This window comes from Syngnathus acus, chromosome 12 (assembly GCF_901709675.1).
Source record: "Syngnathus acus chromosome 12, fSynAcu1.2, whole genome shotgun sequence".
NCBI lineage: Eukaryota > Metazoa > Chordata > Actinopteri > Syngnathiformes > Syngnathidae > Syngnathus > Syngnathus acus.
Genome location: NC_051097.1, coordinates 10,921,337 through 10,946,265, shown reverse-complemented (window position 1 = coordinate 10,946,265; position 24,929 = coordinate 10,921,337). Strand labels below are relative to the sequence as shown.

General features: G+C 49.5%; 5 protein-coding genes and 1 long non-coding RNA gene across 9 annotated transcripts; 2 read left to right on the top strand and 4 right to left on the bottom strand.

Moving 5' to 3' along the window:
- Positions 1 to 37: 37 nt before the first annotated feature.
- gfm2 (GTP dependent ribosome recycling factor mitochondrial 2) lies at positions 38 to 4,257 on the top strand. Of its 2 annotated transcripts, none has more exons than XM_037265159.1 (20): positions 38 to 266; positions 339 to 417; positions 528 to 573; positions 690 to 787; positions 857 to 982; positions 1,095 to 1,183; positions 1,256 to 1,344; positions 1,423 to 1,483; positions 1,616 to 1,798; positions 1,901 to 1,981; positions 2,079 to 2,227; positions 2,305 to 2,445; positions 2,514 to 2,613; positions 2,687 to 2,849; positions 2,921 to 2,997; positions 3,059 to 3,197; positions 3,273 to 3,458; positions 3,532 to 3,647; positions 3,729 to 3,911; positions 3,992 to 4,257. In XM_037265159.1, exons 1-20 carry the CDS (start codon positions 258 to 260, stop codon positions 4,118 to 4,120), a joined length of 2,244 nt encoding a protein of 747 aa, XP_037121054.1. In that variant the 5' UTR covers positions 38 to 257; the 3' UTR covers positions 4,121 to 4,257. The 2 variants fall into 2 exon arrangements, with proteins under 2 accessions (XP_037121054.1, XP_037121053.1); XM_037265158.1 differs by having other exon boundaries at positions 339 to 420.
- On the bottom strand, positions 607 to 1,742 carry LOC119131112. The gene is made up of 3 exons (XR_005099591.1): positions 1,605 to 1,742; positions 1,092 to 1,315; positions 607 to 966 (listed from the first exon to the last, which is right to left on the bottom strand). It is a non-coding gene; the product is annotated as an uncharacterized LOC119131112 (long non-coding RNA).
- hexb (hexosaminidase B (beta polypeptide)) lies at positions 4,254 to 8,439 on the bottom strand. 2 transcript variants are annotated; one of them, XM_037265199.1, is made up of 14 exons: positions 8,056 to 8,439; positions 7,536 to 7,681; positions 7,324 to 7,389; positions 7,049 to 7,095; positions 6,841 to 6,951; positions 6,657 to 6,758; positions 6,357 to 6,489; positions 6,022 to 6,202; positions 5,859 to 5,945; positions 5,722 to 5,794; positions 5,391 to 5,568; positions 4,730 to 4,820; positions 4,548 to 4,652; positions 4,254 to 4,459 (listed from the first exon to the last, which is right to left on the bottom strand). In XM_037265199.1, the coding sequence occupies exons 1-14, from the start codon at positions 8,313 to 8,315 to the stop codon at positions 4,396 to 4,398; spliced, it is 1,644 nt and encodes a 547-aa protein (XP_037121094.1). In that variant the 5' UTR covers positions 8,316 to 8,439; the 3' UTR covers positions 4,254 to 4,395. The 2 variants fall into 2 exon arrangements, with proteins under 2 accessions (XP_037121094.1, XP_037121093.1); XM_037265198.1 differs by lacking the exon at positions 5,391 to 5,568 and adding an exon at positions 4,985 to 5,165 and having other exon boundaries at positions 8,056 to 8,315.
- Positions 8,440 to 8,822: 383 nt separating this feature from the next.
- Positions 8,823 to 11,237, bottom strand: si:ch1073-398f15.1 (cardiomyopathy-associated protein 5). The gene is made up of 2 exons (XM_037265160.1): positions 10,990 to 11,237; positions 8,823 to 10,852 (listed from the first exon to the last, which is right to left on the bottom strand). Exons 1-2 carry the CDS (start codon positions 11,103 to 11,105, stop codon positions 8,866 to 8,868), a joined length of 2,103 nt encoding a protein of 700 aa, XP_037121055.1. The 5' UTR covers positions 11,106 to 11,237; the 3' UTR covers positions 8,823 to 8,865.
- A 382-nt stretch (positions 11,238 to 11,619) lies between these two features.
- Positions 11,620 to 15,886, top strand: LOC119131080 (homer protein homolog 1-like). 2 transcript variants are annotated; one of them, XM_037265219.1, is made up of 10 exons: positions 11,620 to 12,001; positions 13,199 to 13,355; positions 13,413 to 13,544; positions 13,630 to 13,722; positions 13,984 to 14,031; positions 14,246 to 14,388; positions 14,459 to 14,618; positions 14,679 to 14,789; positions 14,864 to 14,944; positions 15,026 to 15,886. In XM_037265219.1, exons 1-10 carry the CDS (start codon positions 11,997 to 11,999, stop codon positions 15,212 to 15,214), a joined length of 1,119 nt encoding a protein of 372 aa, XP_037121114.1. In that variant the 5' UTR covers positions 11,620 to 11,996; the 3' UTR covers positions 15,215 to 15,886. The 2 variants fall into 2 exon arrangements, with proteins under 2 accessions (XP_037121114.1, XP_037121116.1); XM_037265221.1 differs by lacking the exon at positions 13,984 to 14,031 and having other exon boundaries at positions 11,630 to 12,001.
- A 284-nt stretch (positions 15,887 to 16,170) lies between these two features.
- jmy (junction mediating and regulatory protein, p53 cofactor) lies at positions 16,171 to 24,660 on the bottom strand. The gene is made up of 10 exons (XM_037265157.1): positions 23,165 to 24,660; positions 20,771 to 20,944; positions 19,527 to 19,677; positions 19,289 to 19,458; positions 19,054 to 19,219; positions 18,771 to 18,970; positions 18,620 to 18,682; positions 18,450 to 18,542; positions 17,899 to 18,355; positions 16,171 to 17,714 (listed from the first exon to the last, which is right to left on the bottom strand). The coding sequence occupies exons 1-10, from the start codon at positions 23,891 to 23,893 to the stop codon at positions 17,404 to 17,406; spliced, it is 2,514 nt and encodes an 837-aa protein (XP_037121052.1). The 5' UTR covers positions 23,894 to 24,660; the 3' UTR covers positions 16,171 to 17,403.
- Between the last annotated feature and the right edge of the window lie 269 nt (positions 24,661 to 24,929).

Sequence of the window (24,929 nt, the reverse complement as noted above, 5' to 3'; positions counted from 1 at the left end):
AACCAATAGGCGTTAAACGTTCCGAGGGGCACGTATTTCGGAGACGTACCCAATAGAAATGTGACTTATGACAGCTTGGAATGGTGTGTTCAGCGTAAACAGAGTATTTACTATTTTTGTCCAGAACACATTGTTAAAAATACATTTTTTCCCAATGGAAAAGTCATATTGACCTAGGCTTAAGTCATCTCCCTCGTAAAGAGTGACGAGGAGGTCAAACGGATCTTAATATGCGGGTGTCATTGGACATTTAAAGGATGATTTGGGTAAGATGGGGACCGCGCGGTCAATACCGATTACACCTGCTCGTGTTGTGAAACGTTCACTGTCCTTTGCAGGGAAAGTATTTTATGGTACTGCGGTGCTGCACATGGAGACCGAGCAGGTTGCCAAAGAGGAGATACAGCTTTCTTCCTGGTGGTAAGTCATTTCACAAATTCGAGCTATTTTCTACCATTTGCTCACAATATTAGAACAAGTAGAACCATTATAGTTGTTTTATATGTATAATGACCACACTTTTACAGATGATGTGAAATCACTGAGGTCTGTTGTCAGCCCGGATGTATCCAAGTAAGTGGAGTAGTTTTACTTTCTTTTAGTCTCATGAAGGGGTTTATTTTTACACCGAGTATTGAGGAGTGTCATCGTGTTTTTTTTACACTTATAACCTGTTAAACGTTTACTAGGATCCGCAACATCGGCATCATGGCCCACATCGACGCGGGAAAGACGACGACCACGGAGAGGATGCTTTACTACTCGGGCTACACCAGAGCGCTGGGAGGTGAGTTGGTAGGATGGGGGGGTGCGAACAAAGATGACAGAAGGCATCGAGTTGCTTTCATCCTTCCAGATGTGGACGACGGCGACACTGTGACGGACTTCATGGCTCAAGAACGGGAGCGCGGTATCACCATCCAGTCAGCGGCGGTGACCTTTGACTGGAAAGGTCACAGGATCAACCTGATCGACACGCCGGGTACGCATAATGACTCGGTTGTCGTTTTCGAGACATATTCTTACAGTCATTGATCTCGATTTGCTTTAAGAAAAATTAAATGTAGTCAACTTTCTGTGTGACGCCATACCAGGTCACGTTGACTTCACTCTGGAGGTGGAGCGGGCTCTTCGAGTTCTGGACGGGGCCGTCGCCGTGTTCGATGCGTCTGCGGGCGTCGAGGTTTTCACGTTTCTGCCGAAAGTTTTTTCCCCCAAGAAAACCAATTTGAATGTGTTCATGTGGATCCATTAGGCTCAGACGCTGACTGTGTGGAGGCAGGCACAGAAGCATCACATCCCGTGTGTTTGTTTCCTGAACAAGATGGACAAGCCTGCAGCCAAGTGAGGGAATGGTGCAATGAAATTAACTCATTGTAATGTATTCAAATGTTTATATAAAGGAAAACATTTCTTCCTTAGTCTCAGTTTCTGTCTGGAAAGCATCAGGCAGAAGTTGAAAGCCAATCCCATCCTGCTCCAGGTAACATTTACAGGAAAACATTTCTGAATTATTTTAAAAAGAAATTCAAAATGTACAAAAAGATTCTTAACCATGTATGTGTCTATTTTAATTAGAAAAACACTTTCAAATGAATATTTACCTGCTTTGTAGCTTCCCGTCGGCAGTGGGAGGAACTTCTCCGGTGTGGTGGACTTGTTGACCAATCAGAGGCTGACGTGGAAGCCGACGGACGACGGGCGTGTTTTTGACACCAGCCCCTTTAGTGCGTCCCAGGAAGAGGAGGCGGAGCTCCTGCTGGAAGTCCGCCGGGCCAGAGCTGCGTTGATTGAGCAGGTGCAGAACTAATTTGGGATTTTGGGGAGGAGCTAAGTCTAGCCGGGGTCCTTCGCAAAATCAAATCAAATCGTATTGTTGCTGTTACATTTTCAATGACAGGTTGCAGATCTGGACGACGACTTTGCGGAACTGTTGCTGACCGACTTCGGGGACAATTTTGACGCCGTTCCGTACGTAAAAGTGAGTTGTTTGCTTAAAACGGCCGCATCAAACCAAGAACCAGGATTTTCCAAATGTTCTATGATGGCGGGCCTGCTAAGCAAGGTTTTACCCTCAGCTCCAAGAGGCAGTGCGTCGGGTCACTCTGACCCGTAAAGGCGTTCCGGTGCTGTGCGGAAGCTCTTTGCGCAACAAAGGCGTTCAACCGCTTCTGGACGCTATCACAGCCTTCCTTCCGTCGCCCGACGAAAGACCTCGCGACCTGGTGTGCGTGACAACCGCGTCCTCCAACTTGGTTGCAAGGTTCGGACTTTTGACTTGCTTCCTCTCTGGGGCTCTAACAGGCGCTGGTACAAAGACGACTTGTGCGCTTTGGCCTTCAAGGTTCTCCACGACAAGCAGCGCGGCCCTCTGGTCTTCCTTCGGATCTACTCGGGAACGCTGCGAGCGCAGACGGCGGTGCACAACATCAACAGGAACGGCACGTAAGTATGGAGCGAAGCTGTCAACGTAGTGTCGGAATAGATACTTAAGATTCCCACTTTGTCGTCAGCGAGAGGATGAGCAGACTACTGGTGCCTTTTGCCGACCAACACGTGGAAATCTCCTCGATGACGGCGGGAAACATCGCCCTGACCGTCGGACTCAAACAGGTGAACTTGGACACCACCGTCCGTCTCTTCTGAATGTTCTTTGATAGACCGCAAGTGCGTCCTCTCTCTCAAGACAGTGACCGGCGACACCATCGTCGCCTCCAAAGCGTCGGCGGTAGCCGCCGCCCGCCGAGCACAGACTGAAGGCCGGGCAGGCGTGGTTCTATCCGGGGTGGAGGTCCCCGACCCAGTCTTCTTCTGCACCATCGAGCCGCCCACCCTGGCCAAACAAGCTGGTGAGTTTGCACGTGAGGCTTCTCCACAGCCTCACTTGCTATTCACCACAATGATTTTTTTTTCCACCCAGATCTTGAGAATGCGCTGAACAACCTCCAGAGAGAAGATCCCAGTCTCAAAGTTCGGATGGACCCGGATTCCGGACAGGTGACCCCCATCGCACAGTGGCGCTTCTTCACGCGAGAGAAATGACAGCTCAACTTTGCAGACGATTTTGTGCGGGATGGGGGAGCTGCACATCGAGATCATCCACGATCGGATACGAAGGGAGTACGGCATCGAGACCCAACTGGGCCCTTTGCAGGTGGCCTACCGGGAGACCATCCTCCGTCCGGCTTCAGCCACAGGTATAGTTTCACTTTGACGACAATTACTTAGCTGCTTGAAGGATCTACCACAGCCTGGTTGTTTGATTGCGACAGACACTCTGGACCGCACGGTGGGCGATAGGAGACACGTGGTGACGGTGGAGCTGGCCGTCCGACCCGGCGAGGACCTCGGTGCTGCCGGGTCGTGTCAAGTGGCGTTCCTGGAGGAAGCCGCTGGGACCTTGTCACAAGACATGAGGGAGGCAGTGGAGAACGGAGTGCAAAGCTCGTACCTCCAAGGTGAGCAGTTTAAAGTCCTCCTCGCCATTAGTTGGTGCTACACTGTGGACAATTTCTCATAATTGGCGTCCAGGTCCACTGGTGGGCTCTCCTCTCCAACGCGTGTCTACACTGATCCAACGCGTCAACGTGGAAGCTGGAACGTCTCCGGCCATGGTTTCCGCCTGCGTGTCCCGTTGCATGCTGAAGGTTGGTGAAATGACGTGCTTGCTGCCTTTTGAAAGGGCATCTTTGCTCCAAAGCTCCTTGGTCCGTGCCCATTGCATGCAGGCTCTGAGGCTGGCCGGGGGGCAGATTCTAGAGCCCGTCATGTCTATGGAGGTGACGGTGGAGGAGGAGCACTTGGGGACCGTGTTGGGCGACCTGGCTCAGAGGAGAGGCACGATCCGGGACATCCGGAGTCGCCACGAGGACAAGGTGCTGCTGGCCAGCGTCCCCCTGGCGGAAACCAGGGTTAGTCCCGAGATGCTGTATTTTTGTCAGCGGCACTTATTGACAAGCTGACTGAATTTGTGCTTTCTCCAACGGCAAAGGGCTATTCCACCGCCCTGCGAACATTGACCTCGGGGAAGGCCACCTTCTCCTTGGAGTTGGACACCTACGAGGCCATGAGCGCGCAGGAGCAGAACGCGCTGCTGAAGCGAATGGCCGGCTTGGCGTGACTGGATGTTGATTTGGACCAAAGACGCGGCAGCTGAAAGAACTCTGTACCACTCGGCTGACTTTGGCGGGATTCAAGCCTCCGAGCTAAGAGGCTGCCTGAACAATGATAATAATAAAAAAGTGTACGCCAGCTCAATTTATCAGCATTTATATTCACAGTCAGTCTTACAAAGATAAAAGAGTGCATTGATTGATTGATTGTATGTGTGCGTGCGTTAAAAAAAAGGTGCCTTCTTTCTGCGCTGGCACACTTGATTCCTCATTTTCTTCCTCCTCAGATTCCCTTGAACTCGTGGGGGCAGTAGCTGGAGAACAACGGCTCGGCGGCGATCCCGCGTCTGCCGCCGACACGGGACAAAAAATCCTTCGTTCAACCGCTGCGCCGTTTTCTTCGAACGGAAAAAAAAGGCAAGCGTGGGTACTCACTCGATCAGGCGGCAGCGGTGCGAGGACAGTCTAGCGTACGCGTCGTTGACGTCCGTCACGTCCTTGGCGCTCCACAGACGCTCGGCCACGGCGCTGGCGCGAGGCCTGTCCAAGCAAAAGCCGCCGTGTGAAAAATACTTTCCCATAACGTTAGAATTATTTTCCGCATGGAAAGGTCGTACCAGAGTCGCGGCGTGAGGTTGGTGGCGTCCACGTACTCCCCCCACATGCAGGCTTCTCCGCCCATCACCAGCTTCTTCTGCGCCTCGGTTCCTATTTTGGGAAAAATTGACCAGAGTGAGGATTTAAATACGCAAAAGTGTTTTTTTTTTTTAGGAAAGGGTCATTCAACAGGCTGACACTTATTTGTACTTCGATGAAAATTGGTGAGAGTTTTTGGGCTTTTTCCATTGCGCACTATTTTAGGGGACACAAACCCTGAAAGTCCTGCGGGTCGGCCTTGTAATGGCCCTGCCAGTCCTGGCCGTAGGAGATACGGTTCAGGTACCAGGGGGTGGACAGTAGGGTCCGGTAACCCGCCGCCGTGACGTTGGCCATCTCATTCTGGTATTGCTGCTCGCTGCCTTTCCACACGTGGATGAGTGTGTCGGCCTTCAGCTACACAACACACGAGACAAGGCGAGCGTGTCACAGAGCAGGGGTGCCCAAAGTGCGGCCACGGGGCTCTTTACGGCCGCAAATACAAAAACGGAGGTTTGGCGATACTCTAAAGATTACTCTGAATGTGGAAATCAGAAAACTAGCCTCATCTTCCTTAACGTTGCTGTCACGCCTGCACATTAAGCGTAAGCCCGACAATGACCACCATTTGCTCGGACTGACCGTTGAAGCCGAGCGGTTCCACCTTGTAGTACTGGACCCAGTCCTGAGCGTAGCTAATGTAATCTAGGTACCAGGGCGCCGACAGGATGGCGGTGAACCCGGCCGCCGTCACGTTGCGCAATTCATCGGCGGAGTTGGCGCCGCCCATCCACACGTGGACTACGGTGTCCGGCTTGAGCTGCAACGCGCCGAGTTTAGTGGCGCCGCTTGCGGCTCGCGACACTCGTCTTTTGTCGCTCGCTGGATGATATCGATTTTGATTCGTGCGTGGATGCGCCATCGACTACTTCACCCTTAAATGAGAGTGGCGGTGGCAAAACTGTGCATTTACCTTCACGCCATTGTCAAAGACCTCCTGCCAGATGATGTAGCCCTTCTTGGTGGCGGTCACGATGTCCAAAAGTCTACATCAGATCAGAGATATTGATTGCCAAAGATTCAGCCTGCTGATGAATTGTCCGCTCCCACCGTTGAATATAGAAGGACTCCAGCTTGCTGTAGTTTTTCCCGAAGCCTTGCTGCTCCATGAACTTCTGGATGTCAGGGTTGGACTTCCTGCAAAGGGGGAGAAGATGTCCAGTTGAGTGTGTTGATGTGGAGACGTTTGCTTATGTTTGAGCGCGAGGCAGACCAGCAGGTGAAGTCCACCTCGTCACCTCCCAGGTGAACGTAGTCGTCCGGGAAGCCGGCGGCGACCTCCTGGAAAAGGCGGCTCATGAAGTTGTAGCTGGTGTTGAGGATGGGGTTGACCGGGCCAAAGGTACCAGACGGTTCGGCGCCGGCAAAGCACGGTGTCAGAAGATCTGCCTGTCCTAGGGATTGATTGAATCAAGTCTCGAATGAGATCAATAAACCAATTTCAGGAAGTCAACTCAATTTGGTTGATATAGCGTCAATTCACAACAGAAGTGCTCTCGGGTCACGAGTTCTGGCAGCTTAATGCTGAGGCTAACACGGGACACCGACCTTTGCCCCAAGACTGCGTGTGGCCCGGAGTGTCGAATTCCGGGATGACGCGGATGCCTCGCAGGCGAGCGAATTCCACGATCATCTTCACGTCGGACGGGGTGTACACGTGAGTGTACGGGTGGTATGCCCCCTGTCGGCGAGGTCATGAAAAGACATTGGCTAAGCTAAGTGGCTAATCTGATGAGGCTACTAGCTACATAACAAAGGCAGCAAAATGCAAGCAGAAATGAACTAGTTTAAACTTTGCTAGCTAAGTTAAACAAGGCTACCTAGTTGACCATAAACTTCACTGCTGACCTTCTGGCTGAGGTCCGGGAATGTTCGGCTCATGTAGGGAAAGGATTGATCGTCTACGATGTGCCAGTGGAAGACGTTAAACTTGTTCATTGCCATTGTTTCCTGGTGTCATGGGAAAAAAAAAAATGACAGGAAAACACTGAGGGAATAAAAAGTGAACAGTTCGGATTTTTCTTCAACATACCAGATTGGTCAGAATGACTTTGACAGGTAGGAAGTGTCGCGAGGTGTCCAATAAGATGCCGCGGTGAGCAAATCGGGGGAAGTCACTGATTTCGGTCCAATTGACACTTTTCTGGAAGACAAACCAAAAGCTGAATAACGCAGAGAATAATTATGAAGAATACACCGATTGTCAATATTGATTTCGCCACAACACTAAGTCCACTTACAGTCCCAAATTCATCTTCATAAACCAACTGGCTGAAAGTTTCCAGACCTGAAAACAAACAAAAGACGTCCTGACCAAACAAATACGAGCGTAACAGTTATTTCCATTTTTTTTTTTTTTTTTTACCATGTCAACCGTCATTACACAATTGTTGCTTTCGTTACACAATTCCAGCCTCCTTATTCCTCTTTGTGAGTGACAAAATATCAAGATTAAGCATAGTTCTTTAAAATTTGATTCTGAGTGAGGAATAATTCAAAATAAAAACAAGCGTACCATGCAAGGCGCCCCAGACTTTTGGTGCCTTCAGGATTGCAAAGGGCTGGTCCACCAACAGTTCATCTGAAGACACAAACATGTATTTTTTTACTGGCATCGTCATGTGACGTTGTGAAAGAACTTTGAATTGGTTTATAGCTCAGAATCTAGGCAATAATTGCCTTTAAGCGACTTTACAGAGATTGGAAGTCAATGTTTGATGAATTTACATGACTCATCGGACGAAACACTGGGGTACTGGCCACACTCCGGGTTTGGGTCTGTGATCAACACCTGCAGACCCATCAGTTCAGGAAAGTTGCCTTGTGTGTGTGGCCGTTTGGATTTAGCCCCACCAAACATGTACTTGTAGTACCTAAAAATAAACACACACAATTGATGTAATTTAGTACATTTGTCAGATTGTTGTTGTTTTTTAATCTTTGGCTAGATCTGTGATTTTGTGTATATTCGCATCGCAATTGTGAATGTGCTGATATGACAAAAACATTTTGCGAGTGGTAGCTTCGAAATACCTTTGTACAAATACTTTGTTGTACTTTGAGCATGTAAAACCGCTTTAAACTAGGATATTGATTTTAGTTTTCTTTCTTCCAAACTTTGGACTTTTCATGTAGTGTACTTGTTTTTCAGATATCGTTTCCTTTTACAACTATGTATATGTAATTACTTCCCACCACATAGCATAAAAGAATGTTGTTGTTTTTTCTCCATTATTATTAACAATACCTTCTGTAGGCGTTCTGCAGGAGGTTACAGCTCGGCCCCGCCGACGACGTATTACCGTCGAAGATTTGAAAGCTGGCGGCTGCTAACTTGAACGACACGTCAAAGATGTCCACTCGCTGGGGTAGCGGCCACAACGACCCCCATTTGGAAGGCTGTGTGTCCCGGGCGAGCTCCTCGTCGACCCAGGTTTCCTGCCGGTTCCCCCAGCAGGAGGACAAGACCCCCAGCAGGAGGCAAACATTGACGATGGAAGAAAACATGCTGTGACGAGAGTGACAGCGAGTTGGAAGACACTGACACTTCGAAAGCAAAACAGCATCCGGGGCTGACGTCTAATGGGCGGGGCCAACGTGACATGCGGAAGTAACCTCGCAAAAGATGATGTGTTTAAAGAGAACGCGCTCTCTTTTTTTCAACTCTGTTATATTAAAGTTTGAAACTCAATATCTGCTGCGTCAGTGACTAATCAAAACAAGGAAACTTGGCTAGAACGCGCTTGGTTCTATTTGAATTGAGCTTTCTCGTTTACCGTAGGCACGCCAGTTCACTCCCCCGCCCTGTAGAGAGAGAGGGGGGGGGGGGGGGGTGACTTCTTTTGAGGGCCATACAAATAAACTTGACACATTCACACTTATTTGTGCAGAATATTATTACACTATTAATTACAGGTTCACAAAATGAAGGACATCTCAGAAAGTAGTATACACATTTACCCCAATGGGTAAAACAACTAAGGCATGAGCGTCTGCAACGTGTCACCCACGATAAACAGATTTACTGAATATTAATTTTAATTTGAAGAAAGTGATACTAAAGAATGACACAATTTGTTTTTGATGGCTTGATGGGCAACGTTGCCAAATGATCTTGTTTTTCCAGGTGAACCTTTTCTGACTCGGGTGCTTTAAGTTGTACTTGCGTTAAAGCTACTTCAATGTCCTCTCGCGCGATTGGTTTCTCATCAGTAATGTCAACAGATGTGTTGCCCTGAAGAATGTGGGAAGGGAGTGAGACCTCCTGATTCTCATCCTTCTCATTGCTGGTCTTGACCTGCGTCTCGGTCTCGTCCTCTCGCTGTTTTTCCCCGGTTGGCGTATCCTCGGCCGGAGTCAGAGGGGCCAGGGCCAGACGCTCCTTCAGGGGGCATCTGGTTTTTCTTCTGGGAGGAGGGCAAGGTTTGACCACTTCAGAATCTCGCAGCCACATCTGTTGATTGGATCGCACCAGAGTGTCAATGTCGTCCGAAGTTACGTCGTCAACATCCATCCCTTCCCAGTCAGGCTCGGAGGAAGTCTCAAAGACGTCAATGGGACCTTCTGGGATTCCGGTGTCTCCTACACCCGTTTCTGTAACGCAACTTGTAGGGGATGGACTCTCGTCGTCTTCTCGTGAAATTACAAAATTCTTGATGTCACATGGAGAAGAACTGGCACTTGACCTAAAAAAATCCGTAATTTCCTCCTCCGAGTTTGGCATTTCACACTCAGGGGACGTGGAAGGAAATTCAGCAAAACCTTTGGATAAAAGTGAAGATCTGTGCTCAAGAACTGGTTGAGCCTCCACCACGGGTGTCTCATCTATGAGGACATACTTCTCCAAGTAGCCCCTGGCTTCCCGATCTGAATGCCTGCTGTGGAAGGACTTTTCAGAGGTCACGCTCTCTGTATCTTCTTCTTTTTTCCGACTTCCTGTTGCCTCCTCGTACAAGTCGTTATACAAAAAGGCCAAGGCTTTGGGTTCTTCTAACAAAACGGGGTCGATAATCTTGGGCGGCCCTTCGGGTAGAAAGACCGGAGTCAAGATATTCTCTTGGCTTCCAAACAAAGTGCATCCGTTGAGTTTAGAGGGAGGCGGGGAGACTTTGGGCTCTCCGAGGGGATCCTCGCTGTCCGGGTGGCTTCTTGTGAGGTAGTCATCTGTACCGCTGTAGAAGAATTCCTCTAGAGCCTCACTGGTGAGTGCGGCATCTGGGCTTTTGTGATCCTCACCTGTTGTGGCGTCTTCGCCCTGCACTGGTTCCTCTGGGACAGGAAGTCCAAGCTTAGGTGGCACCACAGCGGGACTTCCCGGAGCATGATCATCAATCAAGGCGAATGCTTCAAAGTAGTCCACATTACAATCAGCGTCCTTTCCCGGTGGCCTCGCCACAGGAGCTCCTGGTGGATCTGCAACCGGTGGCGTAGGTTGGGCTTGTGCAAGTGATTCTGCTGAAGCGTCCTCCCTCGGCTTGCTGTCCTGTTCAAACGACTTGTCACAGGTCTCCTCTTCTTTGTCGTCAGCTTTAGAAGCAGATCCTTCCTCCAGATAGGACAGGTTGTCTACCATCGCCTTGCTCTCCTCTTCATCCACGCTCGCCAGCTTGTGAGGAACAACAATGTTGAGGATTTCTGAGCCTTCAGACACTAAACTAAAAAGCCTTTGCTCCTTATCTTGACGAGGAGCCCGCTCTTCTTCTTCATCTCCCTCGTCTTTCACGTGCAGCGGGGCAAGTCCCACTAAGTCGGGCTTTTCTGACCTGTTGTCACTTCTCTCTCTCTTCTGTCCTTCCGCTTCAGATTTCTTCCGCCTTGACATCAACTCCTCATCCATGACGAAGATAATCCTTCCTGCCGGAGGGCCGGATTCCTCGGCGGGTTCCTCAGCTTTGGGTGCCCAGGATGTGGAGCAGCGACTCGGGGTGGTCTCCCAGGCGATTCCGCTGTCCTCACTTTGCATGGTCACCATGGAGAAGGAGGTGTCCATGACCAAACACTGCATTTTTGGACGAACGTTGTCATCGTGGACGGCTTCACGTAAACTGAAGGACAGAATGTAACATCGCTGATGAGATGTTTGGAACTTTTGACACATTTTTAAAATCTGATCTTGGCCAGGCACCCTCTGACCCAAAACAGCTTCAGTGCACACAAAGTTAGTGGCGCCTATCCAAACGACCTGTTTTGAAGGTTCTCCACTTCATCGACAGCATCCCGGTCCGGCTTGGCGACGTCATCAGGCGTCAGAACTTGCATCTCGGTGTCGACGTCGTCGTCCCCTGTTAATGCCTCCATCGTCGGATCTCCCTGATGAGGTTTTTGCTTCACCCTTCTGCTCTGCTTGTCACGTTGCAAACAAGTTCACTCGAGTTTTCCGACTCAGCGTACTCTTGAAATAGAAAACTGGTCTTCCTGTGTTTCATAAGAGGCATTCGCTCCATGTTGGACGTGACTTGAGCCGGGGACTTATTTTGTCAATTGACCTTTCGCTCAAAACATCCACCCCGCAACAACAGTCGTAGATGCTTAAGTCAAATTTAGGGTGTTAAAATGGAAGACAGGTTTTTATTTTCAATAAGTCCTATGGCACACCATGTAATGACATTGTTGAAACAAATAATCATACAATTATTAGTTATTATAAGCGGCCTGGAAGATGAATGAATGAAGACATTACAAACGTTTTTTTAAATTCTTTTTTTGGGATCAACAACATTCAACCAATCGCGTCAAAGTACGTGATGACGTCGTCGTCTTACTGTACATCCAACGAATGGATGTACAGTAGCGAATTTACATGGACATTTTTCAAAAAACAAAACATAAAGAAAACAATACTAATAATAATCTGGTTCGAATGCATTTGGCATCAACCCGTAAGAAAAGTGAATTTTAATTCGCTTACAGCCGGGTGCAGGGGTTATGGTTAAGGTTAAGTAGTGGATACGAGTGATGCTAGCAGGTGTTAGCAGGTTCTAGCCGGGCGGCGGGCGGAGGAGGAGGGTTCGCTCGCGGTCATCATCATCATGCGCGTCCGGGCACGCATGCACCCACGGCCGCCAACACGTCAGGCCATGTCGGAGTGAACCGTGAAGACGAGGAGCGAGGGGATCGAACCAGCGGGGACGACGGCGGCGGCGGCTGGAGGGGAGCGTCTTCGGGACCACTCGGATTACACCAGCAACCATGGGGTACGTTTTATTAGTTGTTATTTGCCGTGCGGTGCTTATGCCAAAGCACGAGTGCGGTTTGTTTTCGCGCACCTCTGCACATTACAGCGCGTCACTGTCAAGATGGTAAACAAACACCACCAGTGCAGCTCTTGGAACATTTACTAGCTTAGCCTAGCCTAGCTGGCTAGCCACCGTTTGCTCGCTAATAAACGCTCGGAAGGAGATTAAAGCCGCTCGTGAGGACAGCAGCTGTCAATAAATCCACTCACAGACTGACACATTTTGTCATGTGTCAATTCTGCAACACCATTCGGAATGTGGGTGGAGACGCACTGGCAGGGTTGTTGTGTGTTGCCACCAAAGTCTGCGGTTGGTTTATTTTATTTTTTTCTGGCTTATTCAGTGAACCCCCTTTATCGCGGGTCTAGTTCCAGACCCACCTCTAATAAGATGCCAGAGAGAACATATTAAAACCAGATGTTTTAGCCCCGTCACATGCTTTTTGTCACATGAAATCACTGATTAAAACACAAAGTATTCTTTGGTGCCTGTCCTCAGTTTGAGATCATTCTCCAAACATGAGGCAAACCTTTCTTCTTAGTAACCCAAATCAAAACAAACCCCCATACTTTTAGCAGATCAGATCAGAGTGGCTGAGCGAGTATTTGTGGAAGGGTAAGAGAGATGCGCTCACGTGGCTTGTTGCCTCGTTGCCATGGCGACGCAGCATCTAAGTAAGTAATGTCGGTTTGCGGCTGCCAAAACGGCCGCGTGTTTTGCAGTCAGATTATTTAGAATTACGCTGGTGAGGAGCCCTTCACGTGCACCGCTTTTATTTGCCGAATCATTCACTCGGGATCACAGGAAGGTCTTTGACGGTGTGACCAAGAACGGCCAACTCTCGCCACAACAGATCTACTCGTGGAATGCTTTCATTCCAACCCCCCCCCCCCCCTCAACATTTGGCTCAGCATCCTCATCCCATCCATCCAGTGGATTCCTGAACTCATTGTTCCTTTTCAATTGGATCGCGTAAAGGGATTATGCTTGAACAATGGCAAAACACAAGGTCACATTTGGTTCCAGGTTGTGGTGGAACATCACTCGCCTTTTAAAGTCACACACACTCAAAGTCACAATATTTAAGTGGATAACGACCAAAAGAGGTCAACGATATTCTTACTGTCAAACTCACCTTCGTCTGTCCCCGTGCAGTGAGCAGCCCATCTTCAGCACGCGGGCGCACATCTTCCAGATCGATCCGACCACCAAGAAGAACTGGCTTCCCACCAGCAAACACGCCGTCACTGTCTCTTACTTCTTTGACAGCACCAGGAATGTCTACCGCATCATCAGCCTGGACGGAGCCAAGGTTTGCACTCATTGTTTCAAGAAATGAAATCAGATCTTAATCCGACTTGTCCGCCAGGCCGTCATCAACAGCACCATCACCCCCAACATGAACTTCACCAAGACCTCGCAGAAGTTTGGTCAGTGGGCCGACAGCCGCGCCAACACCGTCTACGGCCTCGGCTTCTCGTGCGAGAGCCACCTGAGCAAGGTCTTTCTTTTATTTGTTATAACTGCTAGTTTTTAGCAGGCGGCTAACCGATTTATGTTTGTTTCTTTTTTTTCTTTTTACCCAGTTTGCGGAGAAATTTGCCGAGTTCAAGGAGGCAGCGCGACTTGCCAAGGAGAAGTCTCATGAGAAGATGGAGCTCACCAGCACGCCCTCGCAGGTACACAAGAGTCAATGAGTTATGCTACTTATTTAAAATATTCATCAATTCAACATTTTTTCCTACCACTACTTTGAATTATACGAGTCACTAAAAAAAAACTTTTGTTGCCCTATAATCTCGGTTAACCGCCAAAATCGGGGATTTATTTCGTCATGACTTTAACATACTAGCTTCACAACAATTGAGCTAACGGTCAATCCGACGCGCAAGCTAACCTTGGACTAGTGTAACTTCCTGTTGTGCCCGACAACACCGCAGGGCAGCGCTGTCAGAAGGAACGTGTTGCCCGCCAACAAACCCAAGAAGGTAAATCTAACGTGAACCCTCCGCGGTGAGCCTTTTTTCTCACTCAAACCCTCGCAACGTTTCCCTTTTGGTGGACTGCAATTGTCGCTCTTCCCTCGGGCAAACCCCCGTGCTCTGTTTGAGGCTGCGTGTAGCCATGGTGACGGTTATAAATGGTATCAAGGGATATATGTAAACACAAATAATAAATTGATCTATTTTTTAAAATGTTGAGGAGTCCACCAGCTGCCCTCCACAGTCACCGCTGACGCCGGAGAGCGTGAACGGCACCGAAGACGAGAGAGTGGCGGCGGGCACGCCTCAGCCCGCGGAGGCCCGAGCGGAACCTTCCCACAATGCACTTCCCTTCTCGCACAGGTGACAACCGTGTTGAACCTAAACGATGAATTGATTAACGGCGCCGCGGTCTCTTTGTCAACGGCTGTAGTTCGTCCAGCATCGGGAAGCACTTGGAGGCGGAACTGGCGGCACTAAAGGGCAACAACGCTAAGCTCACGGCGGCGCTGCTCGAGTCCACGGCTAACGTCAAGCAGTGGAAGCAGCAGCTGTCCGCTTACCAGGAGGAGGCGGAGCGCTTACATAAACGGGTAGGCACGCACAGTGCTTCTTTTATTTTTTTCTAATCACTTTTTTAAATGCCATCAAAGGTGACGGAGCTGGAGTGCGTGAGCGGCCAAACCACAACGGTGAAATCGGAGAAAACGGAGTTGAACCGCACCATCGAGGAGCTGGAGGCGGCACTGAAGGCCAAAGAGGACGTACGTGCACGGCGATCACGCCTCGACTTCTGACCTTTTACCCTCAGCTCAACCCGCTACGTTTCTCTCGTCAGGAGTTGGAGTGTCTCAAAGCCGAGGTGCAGAGTGCCAACCAGTTTCGGTCCCAAAGAGACTCGCTCACGCGGAAGCTACAGGTGAGCGTTGGAATGTCTTTTCAAAATGGCCGCTTCAGGTCAAAATGGCATGTCCTGTCCTAAATTCTTTCCCTTTTATAGCAAGTGGAGCGTCGTAACGAAGCACTGGAAGTGCAACTGGGCGAGCTGGAGCAGCGCGTGGACGCCAACCGGCAGGAGCGCGAAGTCTTCCGCCAGAGTCTGCGCTCGCTGCTGCAGCTGCTGGACGGCAAGATCTTCGAGCTGACCGAGCTGCGGGACGCTCTCGCCAAGCTGCTCGAGTGCAGCTAGAGACGCTCGATTGCAACTCGGATGGAACCGGAGCGCAGCTCGGGCGCCACTTTTCACTGCCGCCATCACGTCGCCACGACGTCTGGAGATGTTTACACGCTTTCTACGCATTTATGGTACTCGCTCACTTTTTGCCACGCCCACTCGGATCGTTTACAGCAGCCAAGTGAACGGCCGGCCGGGATCATGATGATGCCTTTACCGCCGTTACACTGGGACTTTTTTCGTGTGCTTCTTCAATCATTAAACTTGGAGGGCTCGCTCCCGCCTTTTCCCTCCTTTTTTTCCCAACGACATCATCAGCCAAATGAATCAATGGTGCGAGGACTTGACAAAGGTGCGCTGTAGCACTCGGGCGGGCGACGGCGAACCGCCAAGCAGCAATACAAAAGATGACAGCCAAGGGTTTAGCCGAAGCTTTGTCACTTTCAGGTACTTTGTTTTTCACCTTTGAGGTGAGAATTTTGACTGAATTTGAAATATCATTATTTAAAAACTGGCAATATTTTTGAACTATTTATCAAGTAACTAAAGCTTGTTTGGATTTTTTTTTTTGGGCCAAATGTTTTTTTTTTCTTCTGTACAGTTATTTTTTTGCTGACATTGCCTTTTAGTCAGTTGTTGATTTGATGCCAAAAAAAAACGTCGGAGAGACACATCGCAACTTTAAGGGCTTGTTGTCAAAAGTATTTGAAATAAAATGTTTATGCTGACTGTCATTTTGGAGTTTTTAACTAAAAGCTTCATCAAATGTCTGTGCTATGCATTTTTGTCATATTCTAAGATAAGGAGAAAAAAAAGTAAATGTTGGCTTATTTACATATGTTTGCATATATTTTAGTCTAAAACTCAGTCTATAAAAGCAGTGATCAATGATCAACTTAAATATTCTCAAGGGACTAACAGAAAAATTCCATTGAAAAAAAAAATTCCTCAATCATAAATTAAACTGTAACTCAACTTTTTGGGGGTTGTTTATTTTTAAAGAAAAAGTAACAAGAAATGCCAGAGCATTAAAAAACAAATATGCAAATCTTTTTAAAATTTAAAGCATCAATAAATACTTGAATACACATTAGGCATGCAGTATATATATTTTGAACGTGTACGATGACACGTGGCTTATTATTGCACGTTTGCTGCGAGGTCCGAATACAAACTGTCAAACTTCAAAATAACCATCACAAACGCAGACTTAATCCTCAGAACTTACATACAAAAAAAAATTAAACATGTAGCGACACGTTAGCGGCTTTCGGGAAAAGAATTGTGAAGTTATACTCACAGTTTGTCTTTCGGTGGTTAGCGTTGTTGATGCTAATGCTGCGCTAACTCCCTCCAAATATTTCGGTTTGTGCTGTGATGCTGAACTAACTCCAATTTATTTATTTCTTAGCAATGTGATGATGTACCACTAAATTACCCTCAAAATCTATGTTGTTAACACTTTGATGCTAACTCAAAGCTAGCCCTCAGCTCAACTTTTCCCGCGGATGCTAGCATGTTGCTACACGCGTCCGCTCGACACATTTCATACGTGATGGAACGGATATGAATAACCAATCAACTCGCACACGCACAACACACGTGATATATAAAGGACACACCTCGAAAAGGAAAATGTAGAGTACAAAAAAATCAATGAGAAAAACAAACCTAAACATCAGAATCGGCACCAAAAGGATCTTAGGGAGCAGTGTCGTTCGTTTAAACGGCCGATAAAATTCAACAAATTTCTAATTGCTGTTTCCAAAATATCTCATCGAAATTTGCATATTGTTACTTTAAAAGGCTGATTGAAAGGACTTGTGGAATTTGCATAAAATTGTTGCTTTAAATAGATAATTAAAAAAAAAAGCTCCAGAATGTACTCCCGTTGCTTTAAAATCGCTGACAAGTGAATCCCATTATTTTAAACTGTCACACACAACACAAGCTAGAATCATTACAAAACATCTTGAAGTTCATTCTATAAGATGGTGAAGTAAAAAAAAAAAAAAAGATGTTTAAAAAATACTTGATGTGCATTTTCATGTGGACCTCCTTCAAGGAAAGTACAGTACGACAGTAAACATCAAAGTACACAGGTGACCAAACGCGTGAAGTAGTCCACTTGTACAAAACCCACTTCAGAACCAATTTCTTCTTCTTGTTCAAATTGCACTCAAAGTCACAGCCAACCGGGTGTTCTAATTCTCCCAGTCGGTGCAAGGGAGGCCCTCGTCCTCCGATTCGGATTCGGGCGACGCCTCCTTGATTCTGCGCAGAGCCTCGTGGATGCTTCGCGTCAGGGCGTCCGCCGAGTGCGCAAAGCGATCAGCGCGGCGCGGCCGCTCCGCCGGGGCGCGCACCTGCCGGAGACGGACGCCCTGCCGGATCTGCGCCAAGATGTTCTCGCCGTCGTCGTCCGGGTCGGGGGCGAGGACGCGCAGTTCGGCTTTCCGCAGGTGGAAGCTGCCGCGCTTCAGGGACGCCAGAACCTCGTCCATCGGGGAGCTCGCTGAGCACAGCGGATACAACAAAACAACCATGGAAAGAAATGAAATTTGTTAAATAACATTCAAAACTGGTTCCAAGCTGCACCCATTTTTATAACTTGAAAATATATACATTTGAGACGAATGTATTCATTTGAATAATTAATCCAACTAAACAAATTGACCTTTCACATTTTCGTCTCTGACCTCTCCTCCATTGCGTGGCGTCCTCAGCCGACGTCTTCCTCAGTTTCTTCCTGGCCGTCAACAGCTGGCTGCTGTCGAAGAAGCGTGGCGAGATCGGACCCAGAGGCAGCGAGGCGGGCTTGGACTCGCGCAGCAACGCCGGACGCGGCTCAACGGCTACCGATGGCGGCGGAGGCGGAGGGGGAGGAGGGGGCGGCGGCGGAGGACCTCCACCCAGGGTGAGAACGGCCGTCGGCAGAGAGAGGAACGGAGGACACGACTCCGGGTCGTCCAGGTGGATGGCGGGTAAGGACTCGCAGGCGTCCTCAAGAGGAGGCACCGAGAGCTCCGGCAGGTCCGAGGCCACGCGGTCGGTCTGGACGCCGGCCGCCTGCGCGCAAGGAGGCTGACTTGCTCGCCGCTGCGTCTGAAGCAGCCTCAGACGACTGGACTTCAGTGTCACGTGACCTGGATAACGCTGAGTTGCAGGAGAGCAGGAATCAGTTGACACGGGTCCGAGAACATCAGGAATCATCAATAACGACACGAGGGTGCCAACGGAGACTCTTTACCTGATTGTGGCTGCGAAGTCGGTCCAGAGTTCTCTGCCTCTCCAGACTCACTTGCGCATTCCGCTCGGCTTCCTCTTCCTCCGTTTCCCGCACCTGCGGAAGCGAGCAGCAACGACCGTCAAGTCGGGCTCCAAGTTCATCGGGGATGTTGGGCGGCTGCGAGACAATACCTGCGGGGTGAGGACGCCCTGACGTGCTTCCATTTTCTGCTTGTGATTGGAGATGCAGATTTCCTGTCACGAGAGGAGTCAAATGAGAAAGGGACAACTTGGAAGCCCTTTTGCGCATCAAATTCTCCAATTTTCGATGTGGCCAGGTCACCTTCTTGTTTTTGAGGTAGACCTTCTTGGTGGTGATGCGTCCCCTGCGGGCCTCCAGCTGCCGAGTCCTCTGGCGCAGGGTCCGCAGTTCTTCGTCGTCACGAAGGGGCGGCAGAGGCGGCGGTTCGACCGGGTCTTCCGCCCCCTTCATGGCGTCGGGGCTCTCGAAGGCATCATAGTACACCACCTCGTCCTGCCTCTCTGCAGGCAAATTTTTAAAAAAAAGTGTCTTATTTGAGAAAAAACCTTCAGCGTGGACACTGGCGCCGGGTGATGGGTCTGACCTGTGATCTGTCTTCGCAGGCTCTGCAGCTGCGCGGTGAGCAGCAGCTCTTCGCAGCGCAGCACCTCGGCCTGGATGTCGTACAACTGCAGCTGGAGTTCGTAGTACAGCGCCTCCAGCTGGTCCAGGTGCAGCATGGCGTCCTCGCCGCCCTGCAGGCTTCGCATCTGGCCAAGAAAAAAAAAAAACCCAGGTGATGAGATCACAAATGTTGATGGTGACATACTCCACCCTACCTCCTCCTTGAGTCCGTGCTTCTTCTGTTCGAGGCAGACCTCCTTGGCCCGCATGAGCTGCAGCGTTTCTTTGGAGACCGAGTACTGCAGCCGCTCCATGCGCTCCACCGCCGCCGCCCACGCCGACTTGCCGAGCCTCCTCTGGTCGGCGCGCATACGCTCGTACAGCGCTGAAACGCACACGCCCGAGACGTTTTGTGTGCGCTACGCAGTGGCGGCGTTCGATGCGCCCGTTTACCTTTCAGCGCTCGATTGGTGGTTTCAAAGTACTTGACAGTCATGTCCTGGATGGCGAGGACGGCGACGTTCGCCTTCTTCTGCCACTCCTCATCCTCCCTCCTCAGGCCTTCCACCCGGCGAGGACCCAAGCGCTCTGTCTCCAGCGAGATCTGAGCGGCGAGGATTAACAAGTCAGGCGGGAGTAATGCGCACGGCGGCCAACAGATGGCGCCAAATGTGAGGGAAGAAGATTATTTCATGATCTTTTTACAACAGAACCAGTTGATAGTTTTACTTCATTAGTTGGCCCACTATAGCAAAGGTTGCCCTAAGATGGAGGAGAAAGACAACACTTGGTGGCCTACATGGAAAGCAAGGATAAGAAATAAATACTGAAACGCCCTGAACCACGTTCGCCTGGTGTGCGTTAAAGGAAGAACACGTCCACAGATGAACTCCCAGCCAGGGCCTAAATGTAAAGCAGATGTGCGTGTGTACAGTCTGTACCACGGCCAGCAAGTGTGTGTGTGTGCACGTGAGGCAGCAAAGCAGCGCAAAGTTAGGAACAAGCCGGGAGGAATACTCAGAGAGATTACATCATTGACCAGAAACGTGTACAACTTCTAAAGAAGCAGAACACAAAGACGTCTCTGTGTACTATAGCTGTGATATGGCCTTCAAATCAAATCTCTGGTTTTAAAAAAAACTATTTGGATTACCTACAAAAAGAGAATGACATTTTTCAAAACAAGTTTTGCTCTACTATTTAAAATGTACCATTGTAATAATAGTATTTGCGGTCTTCGCATGCTAGCGTTTCCCGTTAGCAAGCGAGACAAACGAGCTAGCGCTGCTAAATTTAACGCCTCCACGTTTACGGCCTCTCACAGCCGTTGCAATTCGTCTTCGCGACGACTAGCGATGAAACTCAAGACGCGTCGCACGCTAGGAAACATGGAGTCTTTCTTATCTGGCGCGTGAGGACGCTTATTTTTGCGTAGTTGACTCCGCCCACCGGGCCGAGATAAGCAGTAGAAAGCGCAGAACAGACGACAAACACAGGAAAGCGGTCACAAGTTGTGCTGTTTTGTCAGCCCTAATCAAGTATTGAATTTTAACAATGACACATCATAGACAAGATACAGATGCGAGTGTATTCTGGCGAGTATTTGGCTTTGGGGGCTTGCTCCGGGTCAAACTAGTTAGTCGCAGCCGCTACTAAGCCCGAAAACAGATGGATTTGTGTGTGCGCGCGCGTGTCACCTTAATCTGCTGCCGTCGGAGCATGGCCAGCTCCCTCATGTCCCGGAAAGGCTGCAGCAGGTAGTGGTAGAGCTGCGTGGCGGCCTCCAGCATCTGGCCGTACGCCTCGTCCTCCTCGCCGTAGACCTGCAGCAGCTCCACCATGCTGTCCAGGGCCCGGTGCTTGTCCAGAACCTGCCGCCCAAGCACACGTTCACAACATATTCAACAGTTGTGACGTTTTGAATCAAATATTCAAATTGATATGCTATGTTACTGTGGGCTGAGTGCTTTTATGCCAGTGAAACATATCGCCTGATGGTGTACCATACTCGTGCCTCCCGTTGTGGACTTCCAGTGAGGAATCCGGTGGACACGACGACTACGCTGTTGAGCTGCGCTAAGAGCTCCGGCCACAGATTCCCTTTAATCCCAGATTAGCAAAGCTTGGATTTATGGTTGGGATGGCAGCGATTTTTCAAATTCAGCCAGTTTGAGCATGTCATAGTCATCATCATAAATAATATATATATTTTTAAAAAACCTGCATGTATTATAAAGACGGAAGAGAGGCGCTTTTATGGGCAGCAGGCCGGGTCAGGGTCTCACACAGAGGACCATTCAGGCGAGGTAACACTGCTCCTACTGTTTACAGCCCTGCGCCGTCTCCATGACAACCACACTCCCCGTGTGTGTCCGTGTGTGTGCTGGACAGGCGGGAGAGTTGTCCCTTGGTGTCAAAAGCAAGCATCGCCGTCTGACAACTGTTTTGTACGTCACGCTATAATCAAACATGGTTTGTCACAGAAGCTAGTTAGCATTTAGCGGCTAGCTTTGAGCATACACCTCGGATTGGTCGCCAGTCAATCACCGGGCTCATAAAGAGTCCTAATCGCAACAAAGAACAATTTGACCGGGCTTCCAAGGAGTTCTCACGTGCTGAATTCAGCAGCAACGGCTCTGCGTGTAATTACAGGACGGCGTTTCTGCCGCCTCAGCAGCGTGAAACCGGTCATCAACGACCCACTCTACCAGTTTGCTCAGAACCGGAGCTGCTGCTCAGTCTGCCTAGAGCACTTTTTTTTACCCTTTGGAAACAACACGCCCTGCTTGCCAGGTTTTGGTTGAAGAAAAAAAAAAAGAAAAAAATCAACTTAGACATAAGACAACATGGGCAGATTTGCCACTTGTTGCTAGGCAGAATTGTCACAATAGCCTTTTTGTGGTTCTTCCAGTCTCTTTAGTCTCATGGCAAAAAAAAAAATGATGTCAGTCTGTGACATTCTAAGTTCCGGCGGCACTTCCTTCTGAGAAAAAAACAACAACATTCAAAGCCGCCACCCAAACGTTTGTTATTTCCGAGACAGACTCGCCAACCACACGCGCAACGTCAAGTTCATCTCGTCATCTCGTCTGCTCCGTGGTCAATATTTGACAATCACGCCTGACTCGCGTCAAGTGTTTGCCTCGCCGGGTGTCACGCGGTGATCACCGCCAACACAAACACGTCGGAGATTTTGAGCGGCGGCGCTGAGATTCTTTATCGAGGCAAATGTTTAGCGGCACACTGCTCCAAATATTTGTTAATGGAAAGGGTGGAGCGTTCATGGAAAATACCTCATCCTGTCAATGATGTCATGAAGAAGTGCAAGTAACATTGTGCTTCTTTTAGCAAATATTTTCTAGATTTTGGCAGGTGCTTGAGTCAACGGACAGGTTTCAGCAACAAAAGAGGAGGAAATTAGTCTTTTATATTTTCAATATCCTTTGATTGAAATCAACAAGATGATCTATGGAGTCACAAAAGCGTTACTGTTCTTTACGACTTTTTCCCACCAAAATAAAACGTCTCAGATGTTTTGACCCAAGCTGAGAGGACAACAAAGGGGTGTCATTTCTTCAGTAGGAACAGTGTCAACTCTTTCCAGGAAAGAGTCGATTCTCCAAAAAGGAGTCGTTTGTTTTGCGTCGCTCGCATGCGCCGTGCGTCATGTGACGTGTCGCATCCTGGGAGGAGGTCGACAGCTGCTGTAACTCGAGCGCGAATTGTTGTCTTTTGTCCCCGCTGACACGAGGGCTCGATGTGTGGGCCCCGGGGCGGGATCGGGTTACAGGCGTGGGGAAGTACGGCGACAGATGGGAGGTGAGGGCGTTTGCAGCGGTGGGATAAAGGAAGGGGAGGGGATTTTGGAACAATTGGAAAAAGTGTGCATCTCTGTCACATCCTCAAAAAAACATTGTGTCGGATAAACGTCATGATTCGCTGCCAGTCTGGTTGGACAAGGTGGTACAATAACAGACATAGTCAGCCAAGGAGCAAAGACTTAGTAGCACATCAGTTAAGGTACTAGAGTTGATCATAAATCAAAATAAAGCATGCAGATGACGTGTACCACGTTAAATCCGTTGCCTGACCTCTTGCAAGCGCCTCTTGGCTCTGTCCAGCCCGTCTTCGTAGCCTTTCCTCCGCAGCTCGCTCAGACTCTCGTAGTACTCCTCGGTGTCGTCGCTGTCGGTGAACAGCACCTGCGAGAAGATCTTCCAGCCGCAGGTATCCAGAGCGTGGCTCAGGTACACCTGTAGCTGGTAGCACAGCGCCTCCGTCTCCCGCTCCGATGAAGCGGCCGAGGCGCCGAAAAGCACCGACCACACGCCGGACGGCTCCTCCGGGAATGCCGGCAGGCAAGGCTCCAGCTCGGCGTTGACCGCGCACAGCTGGAGGTGAACCGCCCGGAGGTCCTGGAAGGAGAAGAGGCCGGCCCAGCTGAAGTCTTGACGGCCGTCCTCCGCGGGGGAGAGCGGCGCCCCCGCGGGGTCCACGAACTCCATGTCGGTGACCTTGGGCGACACTAAGTCCCAACTGTCAACTTTTCCCTTCGGAGAAACTTTCGCCGAACGACCTCCGTCTTTTGTCGACATCATCCCGGGTTGCTTGTCGTCCTCGTACGGGCACCAGTCGAGGAGCGGGTCGAGGAAGCTGGTCCGCTTCTGTACCGTCCGGTTGTGGCAGGTTATGGCAAACTTTCCCTCGATGTCGTTCCAGGCCACGATGAAAGCGAATTTGTGTCGTTCTTTCTCGTCGAAGGCTTTGGGCCGGACGGACACCCAGCCGGATTCCAAGTTGTCCTCCATGGCGAAGGACATCGAAGCCGAAGCTTGACAACGGGCGGACGGTGATCACGAATGTTTGGTTCAAAGGGGGAGAGTGGTACTAGGCTGTCGATGCTACGTGCTAATGCTAACTAGCTGGAAAAGTACAATTTGTAACAAGCTAGCAAGCCGATTAGCACGAGACGAGCGGCCGAAACAAAGGCTCTCGGCTCCGTCCCCCGGACACGCGAGCTAACGGCGGCCCGGAACGAAGGCAGGCCCGAACAAAGCACGTCGACTGTCATGACACCCGCTCGGCTCGGCTTCTGGACGGCTCAGTCCACTGTCTTCTTTCGAACCTTTTCTCGTTAGTTTTCTTTTGTTGTGTCCGTTCCGTGACGACGACGTCGACGAATCAGCTCAGCTCAGCTCCAACACAGTCACGTGTGAGCTTGTGTTTACAAGCCGAGCGCGTGCACGCCAAATCCGGGGGAGGGCTGTTGCGTTGAAGAACCATCGAGAAAATTGTACATGTAGCGATCATAAAAAGTCGACCTACTAGAAATGCTCAATCAAAGTGCTAGAAATTAGTACGTAGTTGGAAAGGTACTACAAATAGACCTGGTTAGCACATGTAGTAGACTTAGTCAAGGAACTAGCAATGTTATTCAGTCGGTATTATTTTTTTTCCATGGCGAGCGCGTGCAAAATCCGTAGGGGCTGATGCGCTCAGGGACCACAAGGAAAATAGTACATTTCCGCTCTACGTTCAACAAGTGGCTTAAGACAACAAAGCACGGCTCCTATGTCTTTTTGATCGACGTTGTTTTCTTTTGTATTATCGATTAAATGAGTAAATATGTTTAGTTAAGGAGACGTGTGCCATTGGTCTCGCTTTTGTTCTCTCCCTCTTGACGTCTCGACCAGCACGAGGAGCATAAACATCTGCACGTGGGAAAGCCAGTGACGTCACACGCCGACGTGTCTGCCGACGGAGCGTGTAGCTTTGGCTGCAAAGTACAGTTGGAGGCGTGGCTTAATGTGGGGTGAACTCCGCCCACACTGACTATTATCATCGCGTTTTTCCCCT